This window comes from Stegostoma tigrinum, chromosome 31 (assembly GCF_030684315.1).
Source record: "Stegostoma tigrinum isolate sSteTig4 chromosome 31, sSteTig4.hap1, whole genome shotgun sequence".
Lineage (NCBI taxonomy): Eukaryota > Metazoa > Chordata > Chondrichthyes > Orectolobiformes > Stegostomatidae > Stegostoma > Stegostoma tigrinum.
This window is the reverse complement of record NC_081384.1, coordinates 31,119,654-31,145,996: the sequence shown is the minus strand read 5'-3', so window position 1 is coordinate 31,145,996 and position 26,343 is coordinate 31,119,654. Positions and strand designations below refer to the sequence as shown.

At 40.1% G+C, this 26,343-nt stretch overlaps 1 protein-coding gene across 1 annotated transcript in view; it reads right to left on the bottom strand.

Annotated features, from left to right (window-relative positions):
- Positions 1-25,407, bottom strand: part of LOC125466377 (B-cell antigen receptor complex-associated protein beta chain-like) — a 35,394-nt gene extending 9,987 nt beyond the window's left edge. The window contains exons 1-2 of the mRNA XM_048560800.2: positions 25,190-25,407; positions 12,707-13,021 (exon numbers count right to left, since the gene is read on the bottom strand). Of these exons, the coding sequence (XP_048416757.1) occupies positions 12,707-13,021; positions 25,190-25,259 (385 nt within the window). The 5' untranslated portion in view covers positions 25,260-25,407. The remainder of the gene's footprint in view (positions 1-12,706; positions 13,022-25,189) is intronic.
- Positions 25,408-26,343: the final 936 nt, after the last annotated feature.

Here is a 26,343-nt window from a genome sequence, read left to right as displayed (position 1 = left end):
AGATGCCTATGAATCTTAATTCTCAGACCAGGCAAGTAGATTCTGTTTGGTCACAGTTTTGCCGTGGAAACTCCTTTGACATATCGTCATGGAGACCATCAAGTCATAAAGTGATAAATTCATATCTAAGCTAAACTAGCATCTAGTACATAACAGGGTAAAATGACAACATTATAACTGTGCACATTAAGAGAAACTGGAATTAGATATCAAGTATTTTGAGGTACACCACTCAAGGATTTTTCTCTATTTTCTGCTGTAAATTCTGTACAGATTATGGAGGAATGACACAAGTGGATATTTCAGAATCTGTACAGTGTGGAAACAGACCATTCAGCCAAACAAGTTCACACTGACTTTCTGAAGAGCATCTCCTACCCTATCCTATCCCTGTAACACTGCATTTCCCATGGCTAATCCACCTAACCTATGCATCCTTGGACACTATAGGCAGTTTAGCATGGCCAATCCACCCAACCTGCACATTTTTGGACTGTGGGGGGAAAGCAGAGCTTTCTGAGTAAACCCATGCAGACACCGGGAGAGTGTGCAAACTCCACACAGTCACCTGAGTCTGGAATTGAACATGGGTCCCTGGTGCTGTGAGGGGCACTGTGACCCACTGTGCAACCCCTAATGAACCACCATTGCTGCCCCAGTATATGAACATCATATTCCTGAAGCTTGGTTTGCAAATGCCCATGAGGGTGAGGTTGTGTGCAAGCATAGATGGTATGTCAGTCTTCAAAGCTGGGGGGGTGTGTACGGGAAACCCCAGCAACTGATTCATCTGCAATGACTTACAAGGAACCAAGTTACTTTGCAGTCGAATTAAAGTGTTGAAAATGAAGCAAATTTAAAAACCATTTCATGATAGCTCATAATTTTTAGTCGCTTGTACACACAAAGAGGCTGCTGGCTCTTTGCCTTCTCAAATCTTTAAGGCAATTACAAATCCAATCATGGCTGCCATCTGCTTTTCATTGTGCACCAGGAGCTGGTTCTTGGATGAGATCTTAAAATTAAGAAACCACCAGACAGTGTATTTAGAACTGGGGCAAAGTCCTGACTAGCATTTATAGCTTAGTCGCTATATCTGAAACACATTAAACTGGCTTTTCAGCCATTTGTTGGGCCTTGCTGTGCACAAATTGCCCTATATTTAACAAAACAAACCTTCAACTGTGAAGTGCTTTGAGAGATCTCAATAATTGGAAAGATGCTGTGTCAATGCAAGTTATTTCTTTCTTCATGATGCCAGACAATGGATTTACTACATTATGGTGGACTTTGTAAAAAAAAAACATCATTTTACGGCATGGTGCACTTATACTTTCCATAAGTCATGTTTACACTTTCTAAGCATAATCCTTGCATTTCTACCTGTATATAGAAAATCCTGCGCTGTAACAGTAGCTTCAGTGCCAGCTGTGCTGACAGTTGTTTATACCATTAGTTCACTTGCCAAACGTTCAGTTCAGTTCCATATTCATTATTACTACTTATTCTCTTTATAACTGTAACTGTAGTGCAGATGTGATTGCTGCCTTGTTATGTTTTCCAGTTCTGTCATTTCTAAATCTGCCAAGCCTTCAGTTAATACCAGAAATCTAGATCAAGACTATGTGGATTTCTGTGCCATTGGCGTTGTCTTCCTTGCAAACCCTTTGTTTATAAGTTTCTTGTCAATGGATGAAGTATTCAAATCCTGGTGAGCACTTTGCTAAATGGTCCAGAGACAGCTATCAGGCTTCATATGGAAGTGAGGGAATCAGTGGGTTCAGGGAACAATGATGCATCCCTCAATTATTTCTATATGCAATGGGGAAAATATTTAAGGGAGAAGGAAATTGCACAGAATACACTGTGCAGAAACAATGAATTCAGCCCAAACTGGTTTGTTATGCTCCAGAAAGCCTCCTCCCCTCCTTCTCCACCGGACCCTGACATCATGTCCTTCTAATCCTTCCTCCCTCAAATACCTATGCAGATTCCCCCTAAATGTACCGCCATAATTCCTGTCAAATACTTCTTGTGCCAATGAATTTCATGTTGTTAACACTCTCAGGGTAAAGAAATCTCTGTTGAATTCTACTTTGGGTTTATGTCTGATTATCTTGTATTTGGAAAGTTTTGTTTCTTCATTTGTGGGATGTAGTTTTTGCTGGCTGGGCCAGCATTTACTGCCCGTCCCTAGTTGCAGTTGAGAAGGTGGTGAGGAGTTGCCTTCTTGAACTGCTGCAGTCCACTTGATGTATGTCAACCCATTATGCTATCAAGGAGGGAATTCCAGGATTTTGACCCAGCAACTGTGAAGGAATGGCGATATATTTTCAACTCAGGATGGTAAGTGGCTTGGAGGGGAACTTGAAGCTGGTGGTGTTCCAATGCATCTGCTGCATTTATCCTTCTTGACGGAATGGCCGCAGGTTTGGAAGGTGCTCTCTGAGGATCTTTGGTGAATTTCTGCAGTGCATCTTGTGGATAGTACACACTGCCAAGACCGAGCATCGGTGCTGGAGTGAGTGAATGCTTGTGGGTGTGATGCCAATAAAATGGTTTGCTTTGTCCCTGATAGCATAAAGCTTCTTGAGTGTTGTTGGGGCCGCAGTCACCCAGGCAAGTGGGGAGCGTTCCATCACAGTCATGTCTTGTGCCTTGAAGATACGTACAGACTTTGAGGAGTTAACAGGTGGTGAGTTAATCTCCTTAATATTCCTAGTCTCTTACCTGCTCTTGTAGCTAATGTGGTGAGTCCAGTTAAGTTTCTGGTCAATGGTAACCACCAGGATGTTGATAGTGAGGGATTCAGTGATGGTAATACCATTCAATGTAAAGGGGCAATCGCTAAATTGTTTCTTATCAGCAATGGTCATAGTCTTGCATTTGTGTGGCATGAATACTACTTGTCATTTGTCAGCCCAAGCCTGTGTATTGTCCAGAGCTTGCTGCATTTGAACATGGATTGCTTCAGTATCTGAAGAGTTGCAAATGGTACTGAGCATTATTGCAATTATCAGTGAATATCCCCACTTGTGACCTTATGATGGAGGGAAGGTCATTGATGAAGCAGCTGAAGATGGTTAGGTCTAGGACACTACCCTGAGGAACTCCTGCAGAGATGACTTACAGCTGAGATAAAGGACCTCCAACAACCATGACTATCTTTCTACATGCCAGGTACGAATCCAACAGTTTTGCTGGGGGTCCTTGACGCTACGCTTGGTTGAATGCAGCCCTGCTGAGAGTCACCTCACTTCATTAATTTACAACATCTATGAATATATATATATATTCATATTTTCATACAGTTTTTGTCTCTCCCCACCGTGTAAACATGTATGGAAAATGATGAAAGATTAAACATCTACCAGTCACCCATCAGTTTCCTCTTTTCAGAGATAATAACCTGATCTTGAGCAGCCCTTCCTTATAAAGATAATCTGTCAGTTCTAGTGTCATCCTTGATGTTATTTGTATAACATGGAGAGTAGATGGGAGGTTTAAAGAGACACTGGCTGGAACTGGGTGCAGATGAGACTTTGCAACTGCAATCCTTAAGGCCATCCCAGAATTCTGATGCCTCTGGGACAGTTTGTATTTTCAAAGGGCTGTCCTTAGAAATGAAGCAAAAAAGGCAGGTGGCATCAATGAATGAGTTCATCAGGCTTTTAAGGAACTCATTAAGGAGCTCATTCAGTTTGGTGAACCTGGACCGAAGAAGCTTCTCTGCAACCAGGACAAAGCAGCATGCTTAAGTGGTATCACATTCACAGACATTCCTCCCCTTTACCACTGGCAGTCTACAGTGGCAGTGTTTACCATTGACAAGATATGCTGCAGAAATTCACCAAAGTTCATAAGGCAGCACCTTCTAAAATCATGAATACTACTATCTGGAAGGACAAGGGCCGCAGATATATGGCAACTGCACATCCTGCATGTTGTCCTTCAAGCCAATCACCATCCTGGTATAGAAACACATCACCATTCCTTTACTGTTGATGGGTCAAAATCCTGGAATTCTTGAACTGACGGCATTGTCAGTGTACCTATAATATGTGCACTGCTGCAGTTTAAGAAGGCAGCTCACCACAACTCTCTCAAGGGCAACTATAGATGGGCAATAAATGCTGGCTTAGCCATTGACATCCACAGCCTATGAATGTACAAAACAAAATCTGTTGTATTCTAGTGCATAGCTACCGAGCTTACAGAGAGGCCACCAGCAACTTTCAGTTTATAGATTTATATCTGGCTTCTCTTGAATCTCCGAGTGCTGGTTCCAGAGGTACTGCAGTAGTCTAGCCTGCATGGCCTCTTGGATTGCTAGAATACTACCGGTTCTCGAGGGTGCTGCTTTCTTTATTTGGCAAAAGCAGTGGCAGCCACCAATATGGCTACCACCAGCCTGTGCCATTGATGCCAGACTGGCAACACCTGCCTGAAGGCACTCAATGCCTCTAACTGGCACCAAACTCATCCCTTGTCTAATTAGGGTGTATGAAATTCAAAACAGCATCATGATAGTGAGGTAACAAAGGCACAATGTCAGGACCCAAACGTCGTGTGGTTGAGTTCCTGACAACACATTGAAAATCCAGTCTCAAATGCTATATTATCCAAGTGTTAGGGATAACAAGGTGTAGAACTGGATGAACACAGCAGGCCAAGCAGCATCACAGGAACAGGAAAGCTGACGTTTTGGCTTAGACCATTCTTCAGAAATGGGGGAGGGGGAAGGGGTTTCTGAAATAAATAGGGAAAGAGGGGGAGACAGATAGAGGAGAAGATAGGTGGAGAGGAGACAGACCAGTCAAAGAGGCAGGGCCGGAGCCAGTAAAGGTGAGTGTAGGTGGGGAGGTAGGGAGGAGATAGGTCAGTCCAGGGAGGACAGAGAGGTCAAGGGGGCAGGATGAGGTTAGTTGGTAAGAGACGGGGAGTGGGGCTAGAGGTGGCAGGAGGGGATAGGTGGGAGGAAGGACAGGTTAGGGAGGTGGGGATGAGCTGGGCTGGTTTTGCAATGCGGTAGGGGGAGGGGAGATTTTGAAGCTTGTGAAATCCACATTGATACCATCGGGCTGCAGGGTTCCAAGGCGGAATATGATTTGCTGTTCCTGCTACTGTCGGGTAGTATTGTTGTGGCACTGCAGAAGGCCCTGGATGGACATGTCATCTGCGGAATGGGAGGGGAAGTTGAAATGGTTCGTAAGTAGGAGGTGCAGTTGTTTAGTGCGAACCGATCATAGGCGTTGTCTAGTCAAAGTTCAGTATAAGTTTATCCTAACTTCTCTGCTTTTCCATCCTAACTCTCTTAAGGTGAATCTCTTAATTTGATATTTCTGAACTTATTAACCCACATCACTGTTTTTTGTATGTGTACCCCTAGGTCCCATTGCTATTTTTCATCTGACCCAAACTGACTCTGAATTGAGCAGGAACAATGAGAGGTTGGTGGCCAAGATTTTCACCCCTCTTCTAATTTTTAGTGGAAAAATGATGGAAGAGCAGCAGAAAATCTCATTAAGTTGTGAGACTTAAAGTAGGTGATCATCTTTGCTTGATATCGTGCTGCAATAATATCAAACATTTACACAAATAGACAGGACCTATAACTCAGTGAGCACTTCACAATGAAGAAGCTTCAAGAATTATTTGCTTAATTATTTATTTATCACAAAGCCACTTATTACCATGTTTGAAATAGTATAAATGTTTGACCCTGATTTAGCTTGTCTGATGCTGAAACTGCATCATGCCTTTTTATGCCCCTACAGTTTGATTCTCCCGGTCAACTTGCATCCTTATTAAACTTAATTACATATAAAATGCTGCTGCCAATATTTCAAATTGCACCTAGTTCGGATTCATGCATCTAATCTATGCGCAGTGGCCTATATAAGCTCCTGATCCAGTAAAGCCTCATTTTAAAATGCTCATCGTCTTTTAATATCTTGCCATGAACTAACCCATTATTATCTCTTCAAACTCCTCCATCCTTGCAACTGCCTGAGAGTTCATGGCTCATACAGTTTCTGTCTTTAATCCTGGAGTTTGATCACTCTGTTGGTGACAATTCCCTGAGCTTTAAACTTCTTTCCTTCCTGAACGTACTGTTTTAAGCCACTCCTTAAAACTAACCTCTCTGATCTTTCTCTCCATGGATGCTGCCAGAACTGCTGAGCTTTTCCAGCAATTTCTGTTTCTGCCTTCTCTTTGATCAGGTCTTGTTTTGATAGCTCCTTTTGTGGCTCAGAAGAAGTTGGCAACGGCTGTTCTTCTGCAACTGCTAAAAAAAACCTTGATGTAACTGAGTGGCTTCCTTTTCAGCCATTGGGCCAACTACATTGGTATGGGTTGGGTTTAAGCACAGGCCTAGCCCAATAAAAACAGGGTTCCATTACTAATGGATGTTAGTAAACAAATTGGAGTTTTATGTGTCATGATCACTTTTACCAACTTCACCTCAATAGTTCCAGATGTTTAAGATGCTTTAGAACTGAATTCTAAATTCTCAAGCTGCTATAAAGATTTGCATGCAAATTCTCCAGATCAGGCCTCTGAAATATTAGTTTGGTAACAAACACTACACTGCTTATTACACGAGATGATTGTCCTACAATTTGTTCACAGATTTTCATGGAAAACTAGAAATGAGTGGAAGACCTAATTCTCCAATTCATACCTACATTTGCTTCTTTGATAAATTCAGTGAACAGAGGAAAATATACATGTTCAAAGTTTTGAGAAAGTGTAGTCAAACTCTCCTAATCCATACAATGAAATAACTAGGACAATACAAGCCAAGAAATGGACTCCTATAGAGCCATTCTATGGCATACTAAATATACAGCTTGCTCTGCAGCATCTTAAGGGTGGCACGGTGGTTCAGTGGTTAGCACTGCAGCCTCACAGCGCCAAGGACCTGGGTTTGAATCCAGCCTTGGGTAACTGTCTGTGCGGAGTTTGCACATTGTCCCCGTGGATCGCGGGTGGGGAAAAAAAACAAAAGAAAACAGGGAACTGATGAGTTAAAAGAAAAATACCCTAGTATTTTTCCAGACTATGTGGTTATAAGATCCCATGGTCATAAGTTAAAACAAGGAGGGAAAACAAAAGAGAAAGATGAAGGAGTTGATGCCCAGTTAGCTGACACCCTGTCTGATGAAATGGTAAAGGAAAAACCTAAGCAGGTAAAGGATCAGGCAGAGGTGTTTAGTTTTGAAAGATTAATAGAGTTACAACAGTAACTTGAGACGATAAAGGATTTATATCACAAAGCCTAATTAGAAAAGGAATCAGAGTGTATTCAAGAATTCTGTTGGCTTAAGGATAAAATCTTAAGGTGGAAATTGAGACCTTGGCAGGTTCGTCCAGTTGAGAAATGGGCAGAAATTCAGCAGATTGTGTTGCCAGTAGAATACACACAGGAAGTATTGTAACTAGCACACAAATTATCCGTAAGAGGTCATCTAGAAGTGAGGAAGACTCAGGCTAAGACAGAGAAGCATTTTATTGGCTAGGATTACATAAAGATGTGGTTGGATTTTGCCATACCTGTCATATGTGTCAGATGGTAGGAAAGCCACAGGCGGTAATAAAACCAGTGCCTTTGATGCTAATTCCCGCATTTGAAGAACTTTTAACATGGGTTATAATCAGTCATGTATGAGCCCTCTGTATAATCAAAAGTGGGAATCAGTATTTGCTAATCATAATGGATGTGCCTACCCAGTTTCTGTAGGCAATTCCATTATGGAATGTCAAGGCAAAAAGGGTTGTGGAGGAGTTGCTTGTTTTCTTTACCTGTTCTGAACTACCCAGGGAGATTCAGTGAGACCAAGGGTCCAATTTTTGCCAAATTTGTTAAGAAAGTCATGTTAAGAAATGCACAAGCAACTTTTCAAAGACTTCGGTACAGAATTGCGGCAGGATTGACTAATTGTGCTGCCTACATAGATGACTTAGTGATCTATCGCCACTTGTGGAAAGACGGCACAGCTCTTTGACAGACTGCAGAAGGCAAAGTTGGTTATATACTTGGCAAAAACAGAATTTGCAAAGGCAGAAGTGGCATTCTTAGGGTACAATGTCAGATATTGATGGCTGACACAGAGGAATATAAAGATAAAGGCTATTGAGGAATTTCCAAGAACATCCTCGAAGAAGGAAGTGCTATGATTTTTAGGATTGAGCGGATTCTACAGGAAATTTATACCAAACTTTAGTAGCATAATGGCATCATTGATGTATTTGTTTTAAAAAAATACGAAATTTAGTGGAACAGCATACCATCAGAATCTTGCTTTATTCAGGAATAGTTAGTAGTTAGGAGGGATTTATTCGGTTTGTTAATATTTTACTTAATCTGTTCACTTCTAACTCATCGGTTCCCTGTTTTCTTTTGTTTTTTTCCCCCACTTGTGATCCAGTGATACTATTTCCAACAATAACATGTACTCCTGGAATAGCCAATTTTTCCATCAATCCCACTATCACTTCCCCCATCTTGATTAGACTTTCTAGCCTTATCTTACACAGGGGAACACTAGTCCTCTCTCCATTTATTCCACAGATTATCATGCTCTCAGGCAATATTTCAGGAGTACAAATCTTTTCATCCCTTACTATTTGAGGCAGCCTATCTCCTGTATCTCTCAATATTTTAACTTCTTGACCTCCTCCCCCATTCTCTCTGAGTAAATCTTACCCATACAGGTCGAGTCTTTGAAAAGATCAGGCACTGTCTTACTATCCAGCCCGTGAATAGGTTATGCGCTTTCCTGCAGCTCCTCGATTTCTCTTGAGATTTTCTTCACTACCTTAATTAATCCCACTGGTTTAGCCACTTTTACCACATCATTATCCGAGTGCTTTTCTTAAATTACCAGCACTGTGACTTCATGTGCCCCACCTTATTGCAGTTAAAACACCTGAGGTCTTTCACCACTTTTCCACCCTCTTGGGCTTCTTTTTTCACATGTAGTAAACTGTTCCCAGTGTGATCTACTTTTTGTTTTTTATTGAAGGAGCTCCCTCCTTCCCGGAATGAAATTGCTGTCAGAGCTAAATTTCGATTTATGCACTAATGCGTATTAATCTGCCATCTGAACTTTCTGTTCCTCAACATGCATTCTTATCACTTCTGAAAGTAAGTTTTTAAAAGTCCTTCAGCAGAATAATATCTCTAACAGCTTCATACATATTTTCTATCTTTAATGCTCTCCTCCATCTATCAATGTGACTCTGCTTAATTTTTTCAAACTCGATATTATTCTAACCTGATTCCTTTCTTACATTTCAGAACTATTGTCTAAATGCTTTTCATACTAATTCATAGGATCTCAAACTAGCCTATTTTACTTCGTCATATTCTCCTGATGTCTCTTCTGACAGTGCTGCAAACACCTTATTAGCTTTACCTATCGACTTGGTCTGAATTAAAGTTACCCACACAATCTCTAGCCAGTTCATGTGTTTGGCCAATTTCTCAAAGGAAATGAAAAAGGCTCCTACATCTTTTTCATTGAATTTTGATCATGTTTTGACATATTTGTATATAATCCTACCAGACTTTTGGCTACGATGGGTTTTCTCATCATCGTTATCCCCCTCACTAAGCCTGACTTCTGCCTTCATCTCCATCCTTTTAAGTTGACTTTCCTATCTAACTGCCAACAACTGAAATTCAAACTCGTTCTCTTTTTCCCTTTCTTCTGCCAGAGTGATTCTTTCCTTTTTCTTTTTGGTTCAGCTAGGATCCTTCTTTCCCTTTCTTTGTCCTCTAACTCCAGTTGTCTCATTTGCAATTTAGTTTTTTCTAACACCACTGCATTTGACTGTTTCTCTACACTTAAATGCTTGACTAATTCCGTTACTATTTCATCTTTCTTATTGTCCCTAGTTAAACACAATTTTAGCCTACCTGATAATTCTAAGTGTCACCTTTTTCTGTCTTGCTAAATTTTTTTAGCAAGTTTAGAAAGCATCTTTGACCGTCAGCACCTCTTTAGCAATGTTAAGAGCTGCTTCCCCACTTTTGATTTAACCAACAAGTAAGAGTAATTAAACATGTTTTCCACTTCTCACTTAAATTTTATTTAAAGATCGAGGACACTAGTCTCCAAGTCTGCTTATATCTGCTGGAACCTTTCATACATGAAATCTGTTCAAATCTGTCCAAATCCCAAATGTTGAGCCCCTAATCTGTTATAAAGCAGACATTGGCTTCCCCCCATGCCAAAAACTAAAACTGAAACACCCAAAGACGAGCACCTTGCCCTATAACCTGTTAATAAGTGTGAAAAGTGGTGTAACTGCCTTTCAGAAACCTCTAATGGAGAAATAAATTAAATCCTTTATACTCACTTTACAATCAACAAGTGATAATATATTTATCTATTTCCCAAATAAAGAAATATTCTGATGGTATGCTGTTCCAATAAATACAAGTCCCACATATAAAAAAAAGAAATTAATCTCTTGAAACTACAGACAATTTGTGTGTCTTCTGGAATGTTCTATGCCTTCTCTGTCAATTCTTCTGACAGGAATATTAACTATTTGTGTTGTTGGTCCTATTGTTACTTAGTTGGTATATCCTCTAAGACACAGAGGAGGCTGTGAGAACCAATAATTCTCTCTTGAGAGCTGAGGGCTGTTAGATCTTGCAGATGGTAGTTAGCTCTGGAGCTTTGTCCAACTACCCCCTTCTTTTCATACCCTTGATAACATATCAATACTTCTTACAATAGGATTGGCCCTATGTTGTCAAAACCATCAGATTTAAATGTAATTGGTTTTTGGTATCTAAGTGCTTGGCTCAAATTGATTGGCTAAATCCAAAAGCTTGTTGTCTTGTTAAAAACTGCTGCTTGGCCTGCTGACTGTAAGGCCTTTTGATACAAATGTTTCAATTCCTGTGCTTTCTGTGTACTTGCAAACTTTCAACCTGCTGTTCACAGACATCCATTTTAAATCTCTAAGCATGGTAAAAGCACATGATCTTTTAAAGGGACCACAAAACACTTTCCCCTCTAGCATTTTAAAATTCTAACTTCTTGCCTCCAAAACCACATGTACTCTATCCAACTTCGCAACATAAGTGAAAGACCGGCAGCAACCAACATCCCCAGATGGTAATGGAGAGCTGATGGCCTCAAATGGGCCAGCAGCTCTTTGGGTTGAGAGTTCTATTATAGTGGAATAAGACCTAGAAGTAGGTATCCCCATGGAACTGAGACTCCAGAGTAGTTTTTCCATTGCCAATTAAAGACTCAGGGCTCTGAGAGATCAGTTGATGAAGGCGTTACTAATATGTACAGACAATAGTGTGGAGCTGGAGGATCACAGCAGGCCAGGCGGCAGAGGAGCAGGAAAGTTGATGCTTCGTGTCGGGTCACTTCCAAAACTTTACTGCTGCTCTGATGCTGCCTGGCCTGCTGTGTTCTTCCAGCTCAACATTCTGCTGTCTCTGACTCCAGCATCTGCAGTTCTTGCTATCTCTGCTACTATTATGTAAGTGGCCACTGGGACTCCCACAACACTCACTACATTCAGTTCACTGAGATTCTGGTGTTGTGTTTTGCATATTAACTAGGAATATAAACCACAGCTGTATGAATACACCTTTCCAGTTCTCTTGTCTGACAGCACTTAAACAATGATTTATGACAAAAAAAAGGAAAACCAATGTGCTAAGAAAGCACCTTGAACTAGATTACCAGGGTTTGAGAGCTTTATACAACACCAAAGATGTTGGAATGGTAACCACTTGGCTCCCAAATTGTTACGAATGTGAATGTCACTTATGGAAAGGTAGGAGGAGTCAGGGTGACAATGTTGGAAACAAGTATCAAAGCCAACAATAGGTAAGGAATGACATCTCAGGTGACCACATTGTCTAACATGCCAAATTTTTATATCCATAATTTGGGAGCGAAACTTGACATTGGCAGAGGTGGGAGCAGAGAAACTGCTCGTTACATGCATTTGAAAAGTAAAATTTGGTTCTCAGTGCATCTTAAAGTATACAGTCCTCCAATAGAAAAGGTATAAACATTTGGGAACAGAAAAGAATTACAGCAAGTTTGATCCAATTTCCCAATGATGTCATTACATTCAGTAGTAACCTTTTCCTTCCTACTTTGCATTCAATTACCCTGTCAATCTAATTATATTTGATGCTCCATTGACCAACATCATTTCTTTGTCCTTTAAACTATTTACCTGAATGAAATTATTTTATTTGTTGTCTCATCTAAGTATCTCATTCTTCAATTTACATGCAGATTTTAATTTGGACCCTTCAATGCAATGAGAACTTTGCCTGAATTTTTTAAAAAATTATTTACCCCATTGGTTTTTGAGTTTAACCTACTTCATTATGTGTAACTCTAGTACATCCAGTACAAAATATAAACGTTTAAATCGTTTAAAAAAGCTGATGTAGTTAAAATATTGAAGATTCTGTATTGGTTTGACTGATGGGTTATCTGGGATTACCCACGGGGGAAGAAAGTTCCACAGTAAGTATACTGGCAAAATAAACTGATTTGTAAAATAGCTATATATTCTAAATATGCAAAATTATTAAAAATACAATGTGGTAACTGCCATATGAAATGAAATTTTACAATGTAATTTTCAGTAATATTAAACTACACATTTTTGCACAGCACAAAAAAGCAAAGTTTTTTTTACTTACTTGTTATCACATTAATTTCTGTACCACACCGTGAATCTGTATGGGTCTGCAATGACGAACTGCAGTAGTAAATCCCAGAATGAATTTTTGATGCATTCGTAATAAGAAGCCAAGAAAATGTGTCCCCGTTTCCGGTTGTCACTCCCGATATCTCGCGCGCTTCAATGGGCTCTTCGTTAAATTTATACCACTTGACATCAAACTTTTGTTTTTGTGCAGGAGGTGCAAAGACACAAGTTAGTTTTACGTTCTTTCCGAGCTTAACAGCTCGATACGGTACGGAGTAATTAAAGGCAAGCCCCTGACATAATGTACCTGCAATTAAAACAGACATACAGTGGACATATGTATTATAAATAGCTAATTTTCTTTTACAGGAAGTGGTAAGCAGGGATGCCATTGCATAGAAATCAAGTAATAACATAGCACACCGCGGAACTCTGTTGTTTAACTATTCGACACAGGCTCAGAAGTCTGGTCTATCAAGGCTGTTCTGGCACTTAAAAAGATACTGGCTGATTGTATAACTCTTAACTCCAACACCATGCATTGTGCTCAAAACCCTTCATTCCTTTACTGATTAAAAGCCTGCTGATCTCAACTGTAAATTTTGCAGTTTTTCTATTTTTAAAATTTTTGATTGTGGCTTAAAATGAAAAAAAAAGTTTTGAACCCAGGACTATGGAGGATTTGCTGCCCTTTAAAAAGAATAAGTTGTGGGAGTTCATTATGAGATAACACTGTGTGGAGCTGGACGAACACAGCAAGCCATGAGAGGCACAAGGCCTCCAGACAGGAAGAGACTGGATCTCTCCCTCTCTGTTTCTCAAGGCTTTATTCCTTCAGGGATGCTGTTTTGTCTGTCTCTATGTGTGCAGGGATTTTAAAGGGGAGAGTTATTGTTTTAACAGTTGAGTTATATGTTAGAACATAGAACAGCACAACACAGGAACAGACCTTTTGGCCCACCTCATTTGTGCTGACCATGATGCCATTCCCAACTAATCCCATCTGCCAGCACATGGTTCATGTCATTCTATTCCTGCCTGCTCATGTGTCCATCTAAATATCTCTTAAACTTTGTTATCATATCTGCTTTTACCATCTCACCTGGCAGTGCGTTCTAAGCACTTACCACCCTTTGTGTAAAAAGTTTGCCTCGCACATCTCCTTTAAACTTTCCCCCCCCTCACCTTAATCCTATGCCCCCAGTATTTGACATTTCCATTTTGGGAAAGAGACTCTGACTATCCATCGGATCTCTGCTTCTCATGATTCTATATGCTTCTATCAGGTTGTCGCTCAGCCTTCAATGTTCTAGTGAAAACAACTCAAGCTTGTCCAACCTGTCCTTATTGCTAACATACTCCAAGCTGGTCAACATCCTGATAAACTTCTTCCGCATCCTCTCCAAAGTCTCCAAATCCTTTCTTTAGTGCAGAGACCAGAATTGAACAGAGCACTCCAAATATGGCCTGACCAATGTCTTGTAAAATTGCAACAAGACTTGCCAACTTTTATAGTCAAAGCCCCAGCTGATGGAGGCAAGCATGCTATATATCTTATTTGCTACTTATCCACTTACGTTGCTACTTTTAGGGAGCTATGGGCTTGGACCTCAAGATTTCTCTGTATATCAATTTCCCTAAGGGTTCACCCCTTTACTGTATACTTTCCACTTGCATTTGACTTCCCAAAATGCATCACCTCACAATTCCCTGGATTAAACTCCATCTGCCATTTCTGTGCACAACTTTCCAGCTGATATCCTTCCTCACTATCCACAAATCCTCTAATTTTCACGTCATCTCCAACTTTCCTAATCAGACCACCAACATTTGCATCCAAATTATATATATACCACAAGCAACAAAAGTCCCAGCACTGATCCTTATGGAACATTATTATTCATAGACTTCCTGTCAGAAAAGGACACCCCTCCAAAACTACCCATTGTCTTCTATGACCGAGCTCATTTTGAATCCAACTTGCCAACTTACCATGGATTCCATACGATTTGATCTTTGTGACCAGGCTATCATGAGAGACCTTGCCAAATGCTTTTCGAAAGCCCATGTAGGTAACATCCAATGTCTTACCCTCATTAATCATCTTCATCACTTCCTTGAAGAACTCAAATCAGATTTGAGAGACAAGACCTTCCCCGTATAAAGCCATGCTGACTATCACTATAAATTTATTCTTTTCCAAATGCAAGTAAATCCTGTCCTTAAGAATTTTCTTGAATAATTTCTCTACCACTGATGAAAGACTCACTGACCGATAATTTCCTGGATTATCCCTGTTGGCCTTCTTGAACAAAGGAACAACACTGGCCATTCTCCAGTATTTTGGGACCTCAAGTGTAGCTAAAGAAGATACAAAGATCTCTGTCAAGGTCCCAATAATCTCCTCCCTGGCTTCCCGCATTATCCTGAGATAGATCCCATCAGACCCTATCAACTTGCTCCTCTCTAAACTTACCTCCATCTGTGCTTTTTTCATCCATGAATACCAATGTGAAATAATAACAATGTGAAAAATACTCATTAAGGATGTTACCTACTTCCTCTGGCTCCACATATAAATTCTACCCTTTGTGCATTGGTGGACCTACCCTTTCCCTAGTTATCCTCTTGTTCCTAATATGGCTATAAAATGCCTGGGGATTCTCCTTAATCCTACCTTCCAAGGACAGTTCTTGACACTTTCCAGCCCTCCTAATTTCATTTTTAAATTTTTTATATTGTTAATTCTTAGTTGTTTACCTGTGGTTAGAATTTATTTAGTTGTAATAAATAATAGTTCTTGTTAAGTACAGAAATCAGGTCAGTATTTTCTGTTAAGATGAGTCTATCGTACAGGTAAATTTGGGACTTTAATTACTTTGATTAGATCTTTAGCTTTTGTGGCACCCTTGGGAATGGTGTGGATGTAATATCGGCCCCACATTCCCAAGTGGGATGTGAAACAGTTTTGAATATTCACACAAACCCAGTCTCAACAGCCCTCTGTGGTAAACACTGCCATAGATTCAGTACTCTCTGAAGAAACACTTCCCCCTCATCACTGTCTGAATGGATGACTTCTCACTCCAAAATTTTTCTTTAGTCTCCCACAAGGAGAAACAATGCCTCCGCGTCTGTCTTATCAAGTTCAATAAGAATTTGAAATGTTTCATTAAGATCGCTCTTCTGAACTCCAACGAGAACAAGTCCAACCTACTTAACCTCTCATTATAAAGTCCCTGCATACTTGAAATCAACCTTGTGAACTTTCTCTGGATTCAATGCCAGCATATTCTTGCCTTGGATAACAGGAACAATGGTTGAGATTATTAGTGCTGTCAGGAGATTTGATCACAGGTAGATACAATTGATTCTGTTCGTACTCATTGTGGCCAGGTACACACTTATCAACAAGATGACTCTGCTTGGCCTGCTGTGTTCATCCAGCTCCACACTTTGTTATCCCCTTCACAAATATTATTTTTATGAAATAAAATAATAGTGAAATTTGGCATTGTTGCTGCATGCTCAGAACCATTCACCTAACAATTGGAATCAAATTGTACTTTCTAATTTATGAGGTATCTTGATAAAATATGTCTAAGCTTTCCTGCCTTTTTACAACACATGTTGTTTTATGCATTAATTGCTTCCATGTTATAAATGGGCTGAGAAATAAATCTCTAAAACTCTTCCTCAAGGCTTTATCAATGCTAAGCTGAGATTGTCCACCAGGAAGTGAGAAACTGGCCTATTTTCATTCCAAATTTAAAAGAAAATGTCCAGGACCTGGATTTCCATCACTTGCAGAAGGTGACACGATGTCTGTTTCTGTCACCCAATCACTGGGAAACTGGATTTGCTGGCAGCAATGGTCTTAGATGGGCTTACCAGAGGTGAGGATGGGGGGGATCAATGTGCTGATTTCAGACTGAGTAGGTTAAAGAGGTTAACTTCTCATCCTCAGAAACATCAACCCATTTGTTCCAAAGGGTCACGAGCTTTGAGAGAGCAGTAGTATTCTTGAGCTTTGGCTGATTTTTGACGTATGTGAGGCTCATTTCAATGTTCTTTTCTTTTCTGTTGTCAGATGTTGTGTAATTGTCTGCTCTTCAAGGTCTGTTTGTGGTCAAACTAGAGTCAGGAAAGGGCATGTTTCATTGGGATGCCACCACTAAGGGGTGCGAGGAGCGCACAAGCACAGAAACATTGCAGTGCTACGTATTGGCTAAGTGACAGACATAGCTGCCTTCTAAGTGGAAGGATAGCCTATTGAGCTAGCTCTCGGGTGTCCAATGAAATGTAGATGGGTTGGAGTGAATTCAGTGCTGTCAGACCTTCCCCTCAAGTCCAAATTCTGCATGAAACTGTTCCTCTCCCTCTGCACAGTGAAGAGCTGCCTTACTATCAGGTAGTACCTGGCCAGCATGAGCTTTATGGCCTAAGTCTTCACTTCTATCATCAATTCAGGCCTCTGTGCTCATTCCCAGATTCTCAGTTCTTGATGCCCCAGCTATGCAGAATTTCAGTGCCAGTTGCACAAGGGCATTCATTGAAGTTGTTACTCTTGAGCTTGGGCTAGTTTTTGACATGTGTGAGACTCATTTCAATGCTCTTTTCTGTTGTCAGATTACTGTGGGTCTACAGCTACATTTGGTCAGATCAGGTCAGCAGGTTTCCTTCCATAATGGGTATTAGCGAACCAGATGGGATTTTATGACAACAGTTACATAGTTGACATTAGGCTCGCTTTTTATTCCAGTTTTTTTAAGAATATGTATATCAAGTTCAAATTTCATTATCTGCTTTAATGGTATTTGAGCTCATGACCTGCAGAATACGAACCTAGGGTTCTGGGATTATTAATCTAGTAAAATTGCTACCCTACCATGTTTCTGGCCAATTTATACAGAGGCATTGTTGTACATCTCTGGAGCAAGTGGGACTTGAACCCAAGTCTCCTGCCTCAGAGGTAGGGACAGTAAAACTGCACCACAAAAGCTTCCATTACCCCACTGTGTAATTTAAAACAAAAATTGTTGTAAGATGTCACAGCATATCCCGAGAATAGGTGGGACTTGAACCAAGGTCTCCTGGCCCAGATATAGAAACACTTCCACTACACCACAAGAACCCCAGTAATATTTTCCTAATCAACCTGCATCAGAGATGTCATTGCATACTACTGGAACAGGATGGGAATGAACCCAGGCTTGCTGGCCTCAGAGGTAGAGACATTCCACTGAACCATAAGGACCCTTGTCTCATCAGTTAGATTTTTTTTAATCATCCTACACAGATATGTTTTGTCACACCTCTGCAATAGGTAGGATTTGAACCCAGATATCCCAGTCCAAGGGTAGGGATACTGCCACTGTCCCACAAGAGACCCACCTTTGCCTCATTATGTACATAATTCAGCATTTTTATTTATTAACCTATTTTTCTAAATAAGCTGTTCAGAGATGCAATTATACACCTCTGGACGAGGTGTGACTTGAACCCAGACCTCCTTGTCCAGGGGTAGGGACACCATCACTGTGCTAAAAGAAGGGCCACTTGGCCTCACCATGGATGTTTATGTTTGTAATCACCTGGTTCAGAGACATTATTAGACACCTCTGAAACAGGTGGTATTTGAACCCTGGTCTCTAGGTGTGGGGGTAAGGATACTGTACCACAAGAGGGCCCAAGTCTGCTTTAACAATCTAATTTTGTAATTGATCTGGTCAGAGCTGTTAATACACGCTGCTGGAGTATATGGGACTTGAACCTAGGCCTACTAGTGAAGAGGTAGGGACACTACCTTTGTGCCACAACAGGGCTCTTTGCTGCAACATGGAATAGATGTTATGTTATAGAGGCCAGCTGTTAACAATGTGTGTTGTGAATTGCTTTTGCTCCCGGCTTGCTGGGTTGTGAGATGATAATTCTCACAGGAACAGATAGTGACATTTTGTTTCTGATCTACTCCACAGAAAGAAATGATTGTTTGAAAAGGAAGTTAACCTCCTAATTGATTTCAGAAAGGCGCCTTAATTTCATACATAAAACAACATTCCTCTTGCATTAGTAAGCCCTCATCCTTTCTATGGCTATCCTTTAAGGCCATTAAGATTTGCAACGGGATTCATTTGGAGCTTAAGGTAAAATCCAAAACTTAATGCCACCTTCAGGGCATCTCTGTACGGTGACTCCATGCACATTAGGAGGTGATTTGGCATTGCCTCCTTTATTTTGTCTTTTCTAGTCGCTAGCGACAGTAGTCTAGCATCTTAGTGGCAGAGCAAATTATGTCCCAGAAACCAAATGAACTTGAGTTATAAGTCAGAATGTGAAAGATCTTTCAAGTGTGTGGTGTATATAGATATCTACCACACTTGCTTCCTCTTTCTGTGAAAATGGACAGGAATCACTGTTTATTGAGCTGTGGCAAAATTAAAGCAACAAATAGTATCTCTTGCAACACAGATCAAAAAGCTGCAGGGAAGAAATTACCGTTTCCAGCAACATCAACTATGCAAAGCAGCATTTGCATCATTTTGTTTTAACTGCAGCCTCATCCTGACTGCTATAATTGTAGCTTCCTCTCTTTGAAACGCTTCACATGACATTGTTCTGACAGAAGAGTAATAATCAATGTTAACAGATAGGTATAGGCTTTCTACAATAAAAATAAACTAGAACTAAAGAATTTGGAAGGTGCCGTCCAAGAAATCTTGGTAAGTTGCTGCAGTGCATCTTGTAATGGTACATACTGTAACTACTCAGTGCCAGTAATGGAGGGAGTGAATGTTTAAGTTGTTAGGTAGGATGCCAGTCAAGTAGGTTGCTATGTCCTAGATGGTGTCAGGCAGCTTGAATGTTGTTGGAGATTCAATATTCAAGGCAATTGGTGAGCATTTCATCACACTCCTGACTTCTGCCTTGCAGTTGGTGAACTGACCTTTAAGGTTCAGGAAGTGACTGAGTCACCACACATTTCCCAGTCTCAAGTATTCTCTGAAGCCACGGTATTTGTTTTAGATCAATCACATTAACTCCCCCATTGCCACCTCAGATGTTGATGATAGCTGAATCAACAATGGCAATGCTATTGAATAACAAGAGAGGTGGCCAAATTCTAGCTTATTTGTTACAGTCATTGCTTGAATTTAACCAACTAATCGAAACCAAATGGTATATGTAATGGTGAGAGATATGCGGCACCATGACATTACAGAATGTGGCAGAATACAAGTCTACTACTTGCCTTTCATCAGCACAACTCCCATGTTTTTCAGGCCTTTCTGCATGCTAGTATTAACAGCCCTATTATCCGAGGAGTTGTGAATGACACTGAACATGATGCAATTATCAGCAAACATCCTCAGTTCTAACCTGAAGAAAGATCATTCACGAAGCAGCTAAAGATAGCTTTTAATGTGGCCCCGAGACGGCTCAGTGGTTTGCACTGCTGCGTTACAGCACCAAGAGACCTGGATTCAATTCTAGCCTTGGGCCACCATTTGTGTGGAGTTTGCACATTCTCCCTGTGTCTGTGTGGGTTTCCTCCCACAGTCCAAAGATGTGCAGGTTAGGTGGATTGACCAGGCTAAACTGCCCACAGTGACCGGGATGCTAAGTAAGGTGGATGTGTAGCCACGGGAAATGCAGTGTTACAGTGATTGGGTGGGGAATGGTCTGACTGGGATGTTCTTCAGAGCAATGGGGTGGCACGGTGGTTTAATGGTTAGCATTGCTGCCTCACAGCGTCAGGGACCTGGATTCAATTCCACCATCAGGCAACTAGCAAGTCAGTGTGGACTTGTTGGGCCAAATAACCTGTTTCCACATTATAGAGACTCCATAGATATGTCGAACTCCAACAACACTCTGCTGGGGATGAAATGATTTCCCCATCCCAACTATCTTTCTTAGTATTACATATGACTCCAACCCCTGAAAAGATTTTCCCTCAGCCCTCATGAATTCAATTTTATGCCAGCTCTAGATGCTTCACTTGGTCAAACATTACCTCAATGTCAAAGGTAATCATTCTCATCTTTCTTCTTTTTCTCATATTTGGACCAAGGCTGGACTGAGGACAGGAGCCAACTGATCCAAGCAGAATCCAAACAGAGCTTCCTTCAGTGTGGCCCAACAGTTTCTTCATATTATGTTCAGTTAGCTGAATTTGCTGATGACATGTCTCTGTGATGCTGGGTACTTCAGAAAGATGCTGATTTAGACCATCAACCCAGTACCTAAGCTGATGTTGGTTGCATTGCTGACTCCGCCGTCACTGTGGATATGAATATGCATGGACCCTTTGCCTGCTGTTAGTTATTCAATGGTTGCACTGTTACCATGATGTCCCATGAATGCTAAGTTTTTGAAATAATCCATTGGTTGTAAGTTATCACATGTTCCTTTTGCTGTTTAGTTGGTATGCAATCCTGTGAAGGAGCTTCAATGTCTTGGCATAGTACTTCAAGGCATGCCTCTTGCTCCTGGCATGCTGTTCTACACTTCACATTGACTTAGGGTCTGTGCCCTGGCTCAACGGCAATGGCAGATTGAGACTTATGCTCGAACGTGAAATTCAAGGTTGTGGTGGAATACAATTCTGCTGTTCCTGATGACCCACAACATCAACCTTTGCAAGATGCCTTCCAAATCTATCCCATTTAGCACAGTCTTAGTGCAATGCAACACAATTAAAGGTGTCCTCGGTGTGAAGATGGGACTTTGTCTCCACAAGAATTATGCAGTGATTACACATTGCATACTGTTATGGATAGATGCATCTGCACCAAGTGTATAGGTGAAGATCAAATTATTCCCTCCTTTGTGTTGGTTTCTCATCACCTGCTAGTGGCCTAATCTGGCAGATATATCCTTCAAGACACAGCCAGCTTGGTCAGTTGTGGTGCTACTAAACTACTCATGATAATGCACATTGAATACTCTCGGCCAGGGGACATTCTCTACTCCTGCTATACTCAGAGATTTTACCAAGTGGTGGTCAGTGTATTGGAATATTGACTCATAAGTTGAAGAAAGGTGGTAGGTAGTACTCAGCAGGAGGCTTCCTTGCCCTTGGATTTCAAGGGAACCCAACTGAACGATGACTCCCAGAGTCACCACTGTGCTACTACATCTGTTGACTACATCCTGCCAGCATTACAAGACATACACTGAAAGTTGTGATTGAAGTGCTATGAACTTAGGCTGAAAGGTGCGATTTAGTGATCAGTATTATGTCAGGTCATTGTTTGACAAGCCTGTCGGACAGCTGGTCCAATTTTGAGTGTGTCCTTTGCAGAATCAACTAGCTGGACTTGCTTCTGTCAATGCTGGGTGGTCCAGATTTGTTTTTTTTTTACTTTTACTAGGGGTTTGATGTAATGGAATGGGTTGCTAGGGGATAATTAAGGGTTAACTACAGTGTTGTGTTTTTGGAGTCACATGTAGACCAGACTGCATAAAGATAGCAGATTTTCTTTACTTAAATGACATTAGTGAACCAGATAGGCTTTTACAACAATTCACTAGATTAATAGACTCCATTATTGAGACTAGTTTCTTCATCCAGACATGTTTAATGAATTGAAGTTAAAATTTTCCAGCTACCGTGGTGGGATTTGAACTCGTGTTGCCAGGCCTCTCAATTTCTCAACTAATAACATATTCAACATGCAACCATGCCTGTGATTTGGAGGGATGGTGGTGTAAAAGAAGCAGGAATAGTTAATTTGGCCTCTTGATCCTGCCCCACTAGTTAGTCAGATCATAGTTAATTTGTGTTTAATTTACCAGCAGTAGCTCCCTATTTGGATGACCTTAACTAACAAAAAATCTATTAATCCTACTTTAGAAAATTTCAATTTTGCCAGCATCCACAGATTTTTGAGAATTCCAGATTTGTCCTACTATTTGGGGTAAAATTGTTACCTAATGTTCTCCTCAAATGTGAAGAATACACCTTTCACATTTGATTTCTCCAATCAGCAGATAGAGGTTTTCTATATCTACCCTATTTAGTCTTTCTAACATGCCAAGCACTTCAGTCAGACCACCACTCAAAATACATTCATAGGAATCCAACAGAATTTTATAAAATCTGATCTCCTAAATTGACTCTCTAAGTTATGTCATTTAGATTTATTGTCACACATATATAAAAATATAATGAAAACTGTTTCTTCATATGCACACAAAGAGTTGTCAAACTCTGGTGGCCATCTTGAAACACTGAATGTAATGCAAAATTTTAGTGCACTAGAATTCATCTTTTCCTCTTTTTCTTGTTACACTCCATTACTCCTACACTTGCTTCTTGACATTGTCTGGGATCTCTAATAGGCTTCGGGGGTCTCTGTTTTGGGGCCAATTCCTCTCTTGCCATCACTCCCACAACCACTGCATTCTAGCTGGAGCCATGGGCCTGGTCTCATGCCTCCTATTCCCCATTTAATGCTCCTCCAAGTGCTGCCACCAGTTATTAGTCAGTGGGATCCTGGTCACAGGCTCCTGCTGAATCCTCTACTATAGAGCCAGAGCCAAGCATTCATCTGGGGCTGTGCGGGTCCTGGCTCCAAGTGACTCCCACAGAAAATAAATGTAGAAAGATAATGAAGCTGCCACGGTACTGAATGATGAATGTGTGCGAAATGCTGTGGGTGTGGTCACCTCCACTGCGGAGGCCGAACGCTGCTGACCCCACGACTGCCATCTTGGAAATGGAGACTGGTGGATTCACAGAAAAAAATAGATCAACAACTTCCTAATTATATTGTAGTTCATTAGATTAGAGTAATTAGTACCACACATACATTTGCTTCATGGCAATTCCTGAGACAGGAATGAGACTTTGTGAAAAGGAGTATGCCTACATCATTGGAATCAACATTTGAAGTCTATGAATATCTCGTTTAGTACCTCTAAGCCAAAGCCTACTTCTTTCTGTCCCAGCCTTACAAGCAAAAATTCCTCGTCTTGTTCATTGTGAAATGAAAACTAATGGAAGTATAGATTTAAATTTATTTGAACCAAATATTAGATAAGAATTTTATATCTATCACTACACCACAAAATATCTACTGTATTCTGAATGTAATTCCTATTTGTTGTAAACATTTTAGTTCTGTCCTTTCTTCTTCTCCCTACAAGCTGACTTTGTGAAGTTGAAAATCTGTTTGGTGCAGGAATGATATGCAATCTACAAGAAAAAGTACATACTGTAAAAATATTTCAGCATGTCTGCCTCTTTTATGTCTCAGGTTTTGTTTTGAAAAGATTAAACTTCAGATGAAGAAGCTACAGAAATTGTGAATGTTTAATACTTTATCCAGCTTCATAACTCAAAGGCTAGGAAACTTTATGCAAAGGCTGAAATTCAAATCCTGTACTGAAATCTATTCATGTATTTCTGCACTGTACATATTAAATATGTCAATTCTTGGCTGGGCTGTTCGATGGGCGATTTCATGTTTATGTTCTGCTGTGACACAGCGAAAGGGAAAATTGATAAAAAGATGTCTCTAGGGTTCTGAAAAGGTCACATTCTTGCTCAAAGATCTTGTATGAGTCCAGAAAGCAAAATTCAAATTTCTAATAGAAGGAAACTTGGAAGGGCGGTGAGACCAAAAGTGGAGTAATAGAAGAATTTAAGTAAAAGGTCGTTTGTCCAACTCAATAAAATAGCATCCAGGGCAGGAATTTTCTTGCATGAAACACTTCTCAGGTGAACAAACAATCAATGTACATTCTACAGATCAACAGGGTTCCAGTATAAAATGCTAAAATATTTAACATGGCTGATGTTAAAAGCAGCATTAAATTAAGTTACCTTTTGGAGACACTAGTAGATTAGAGGTGAGCGATGAAGAAATAACTTCACACAATAAACTAACAGAAACAGGCACAACAGGAATATTTGCTTAACTATGTGTCACTAATTTCTGACAGGCTTGAGCATCAATTTATTTTCCTAGGCTGCTTGCAAACCACTCCAGCAGAATTGTACAAAAATCAAGAAAGTCATTTACCGATTCAGAAAGAAACTACTGTCAGGTTGCTCTTCACAAGCAGAGGTAAGACTAAGCCACAATATTAAAAACAAAGGAATCTGCACTTTCTATGTTTTTTAAAACTGAGGATAGCATACAATAAGTGACCAAGAAATGCACTAAGAACACTGCTTCAACATGTATCATTCGATTTCAAGACAAACATTCAACATTGTGCAATATCACCTTTCATGAGTTGAAAAGATCTCAGCTTGACCCATGGCACAGTGCGGCTTGAAGAGGTAGACTTCAACAGAAATTCATGCAGAAAATCATTTAAAGTGATTCTATAAACATATGCAGGTTAGACTGCAAAGATGTACACTAATGCCTTCTCCAATTTCAGATCCCCAAATCCTTCAAGTATAATGAGTACTTTGGAATCAAATGAGAAGAAGGAAAATATAAGAAGAAATACTTACCAATTGTAATGCTGAGTATAAAAAGGAAAATGCTTGGTACTGGTCTTGATTTGCCAGCACCGAAGGCCATTGTATAATCAGAGCAGAAATTTCAGTGAGAATTTTTGTCCTGGCTGCAGATGTTCACACTGTAGTACTCGTTTTTTTTTACTAAGTTATCTTGATCAAGAAACTTCAATCCTGTCCATTGTAGCTTCAGCTCCTATTGGTGAGTTGCAATGAACATACTTGAATGTTAATGTATGATTTCCTTTGTCATTAATTTTAGCTGAAACAGGAAGAACTCAGTCCCCAGACACCATTCAAACAACAGAATGTTTTATAAATACATATATTTTAAAACAGTTACATTTTATGTTATGTCTTGATGACATCTTGAAAACAATGTGCAATATTTTTGGAACCAGGATTGAAATTGGATAAAATGCAGTTTTTTAAATGTTACATTTCATGCCATGTGGAGTAAATTGTTAAAAACAGTCATCTGTCTTTTACAAATGTTTTTACCTCGACATTGAAATATAAATGTGATTTTTTTTGAGAACATATGATTTTATCAATTCTACAGTCAACATCAAAGAGTCACGATGACCTTTTGTAGATTGAGAGATCCTGAATTAAGGCAGCGGAAAATGCATCTGAGAAAACCTTATAGAGGTGTGTAAATATTAAATAGAACAGAAAAGGTCAAAATCAGAAATGACAAACAGATACAACTTCAAACTGGCAAAAACAACACATTTTAAACTGCTCTAAATTTTAAACAGGAATTCCTCACACATACAGTGCCCAACTCTTGAAATTGGTTCCCTTCTAGGTAACGAGGTTTTTTAAATATTTGTTCATGGGTGTTGCTAGCTTGGCCAGTACATATTGCTAACCCCTAAAACCCAGAAGGCAGTTAAGAGTCAACCATCTAACATTGATCTGGAGTCACAAACAGGCCTAACTTGTTTGAATGGCAGAATTTCTTCCTAGAAGGGCATGAGTGAAAACAATGCAGTTTTACCAGGGTGGTTACGTGTTTTTAATAGTTGCATTTTGTTGCGTTTATCCCAGATTTTTTTGCTGAATTCATCTGCCAAGATGGCATTGGAATCAAAACTCTTAAAATATTAGCCTGAAATGCTAGATTACTGATGTAGGGACATTAC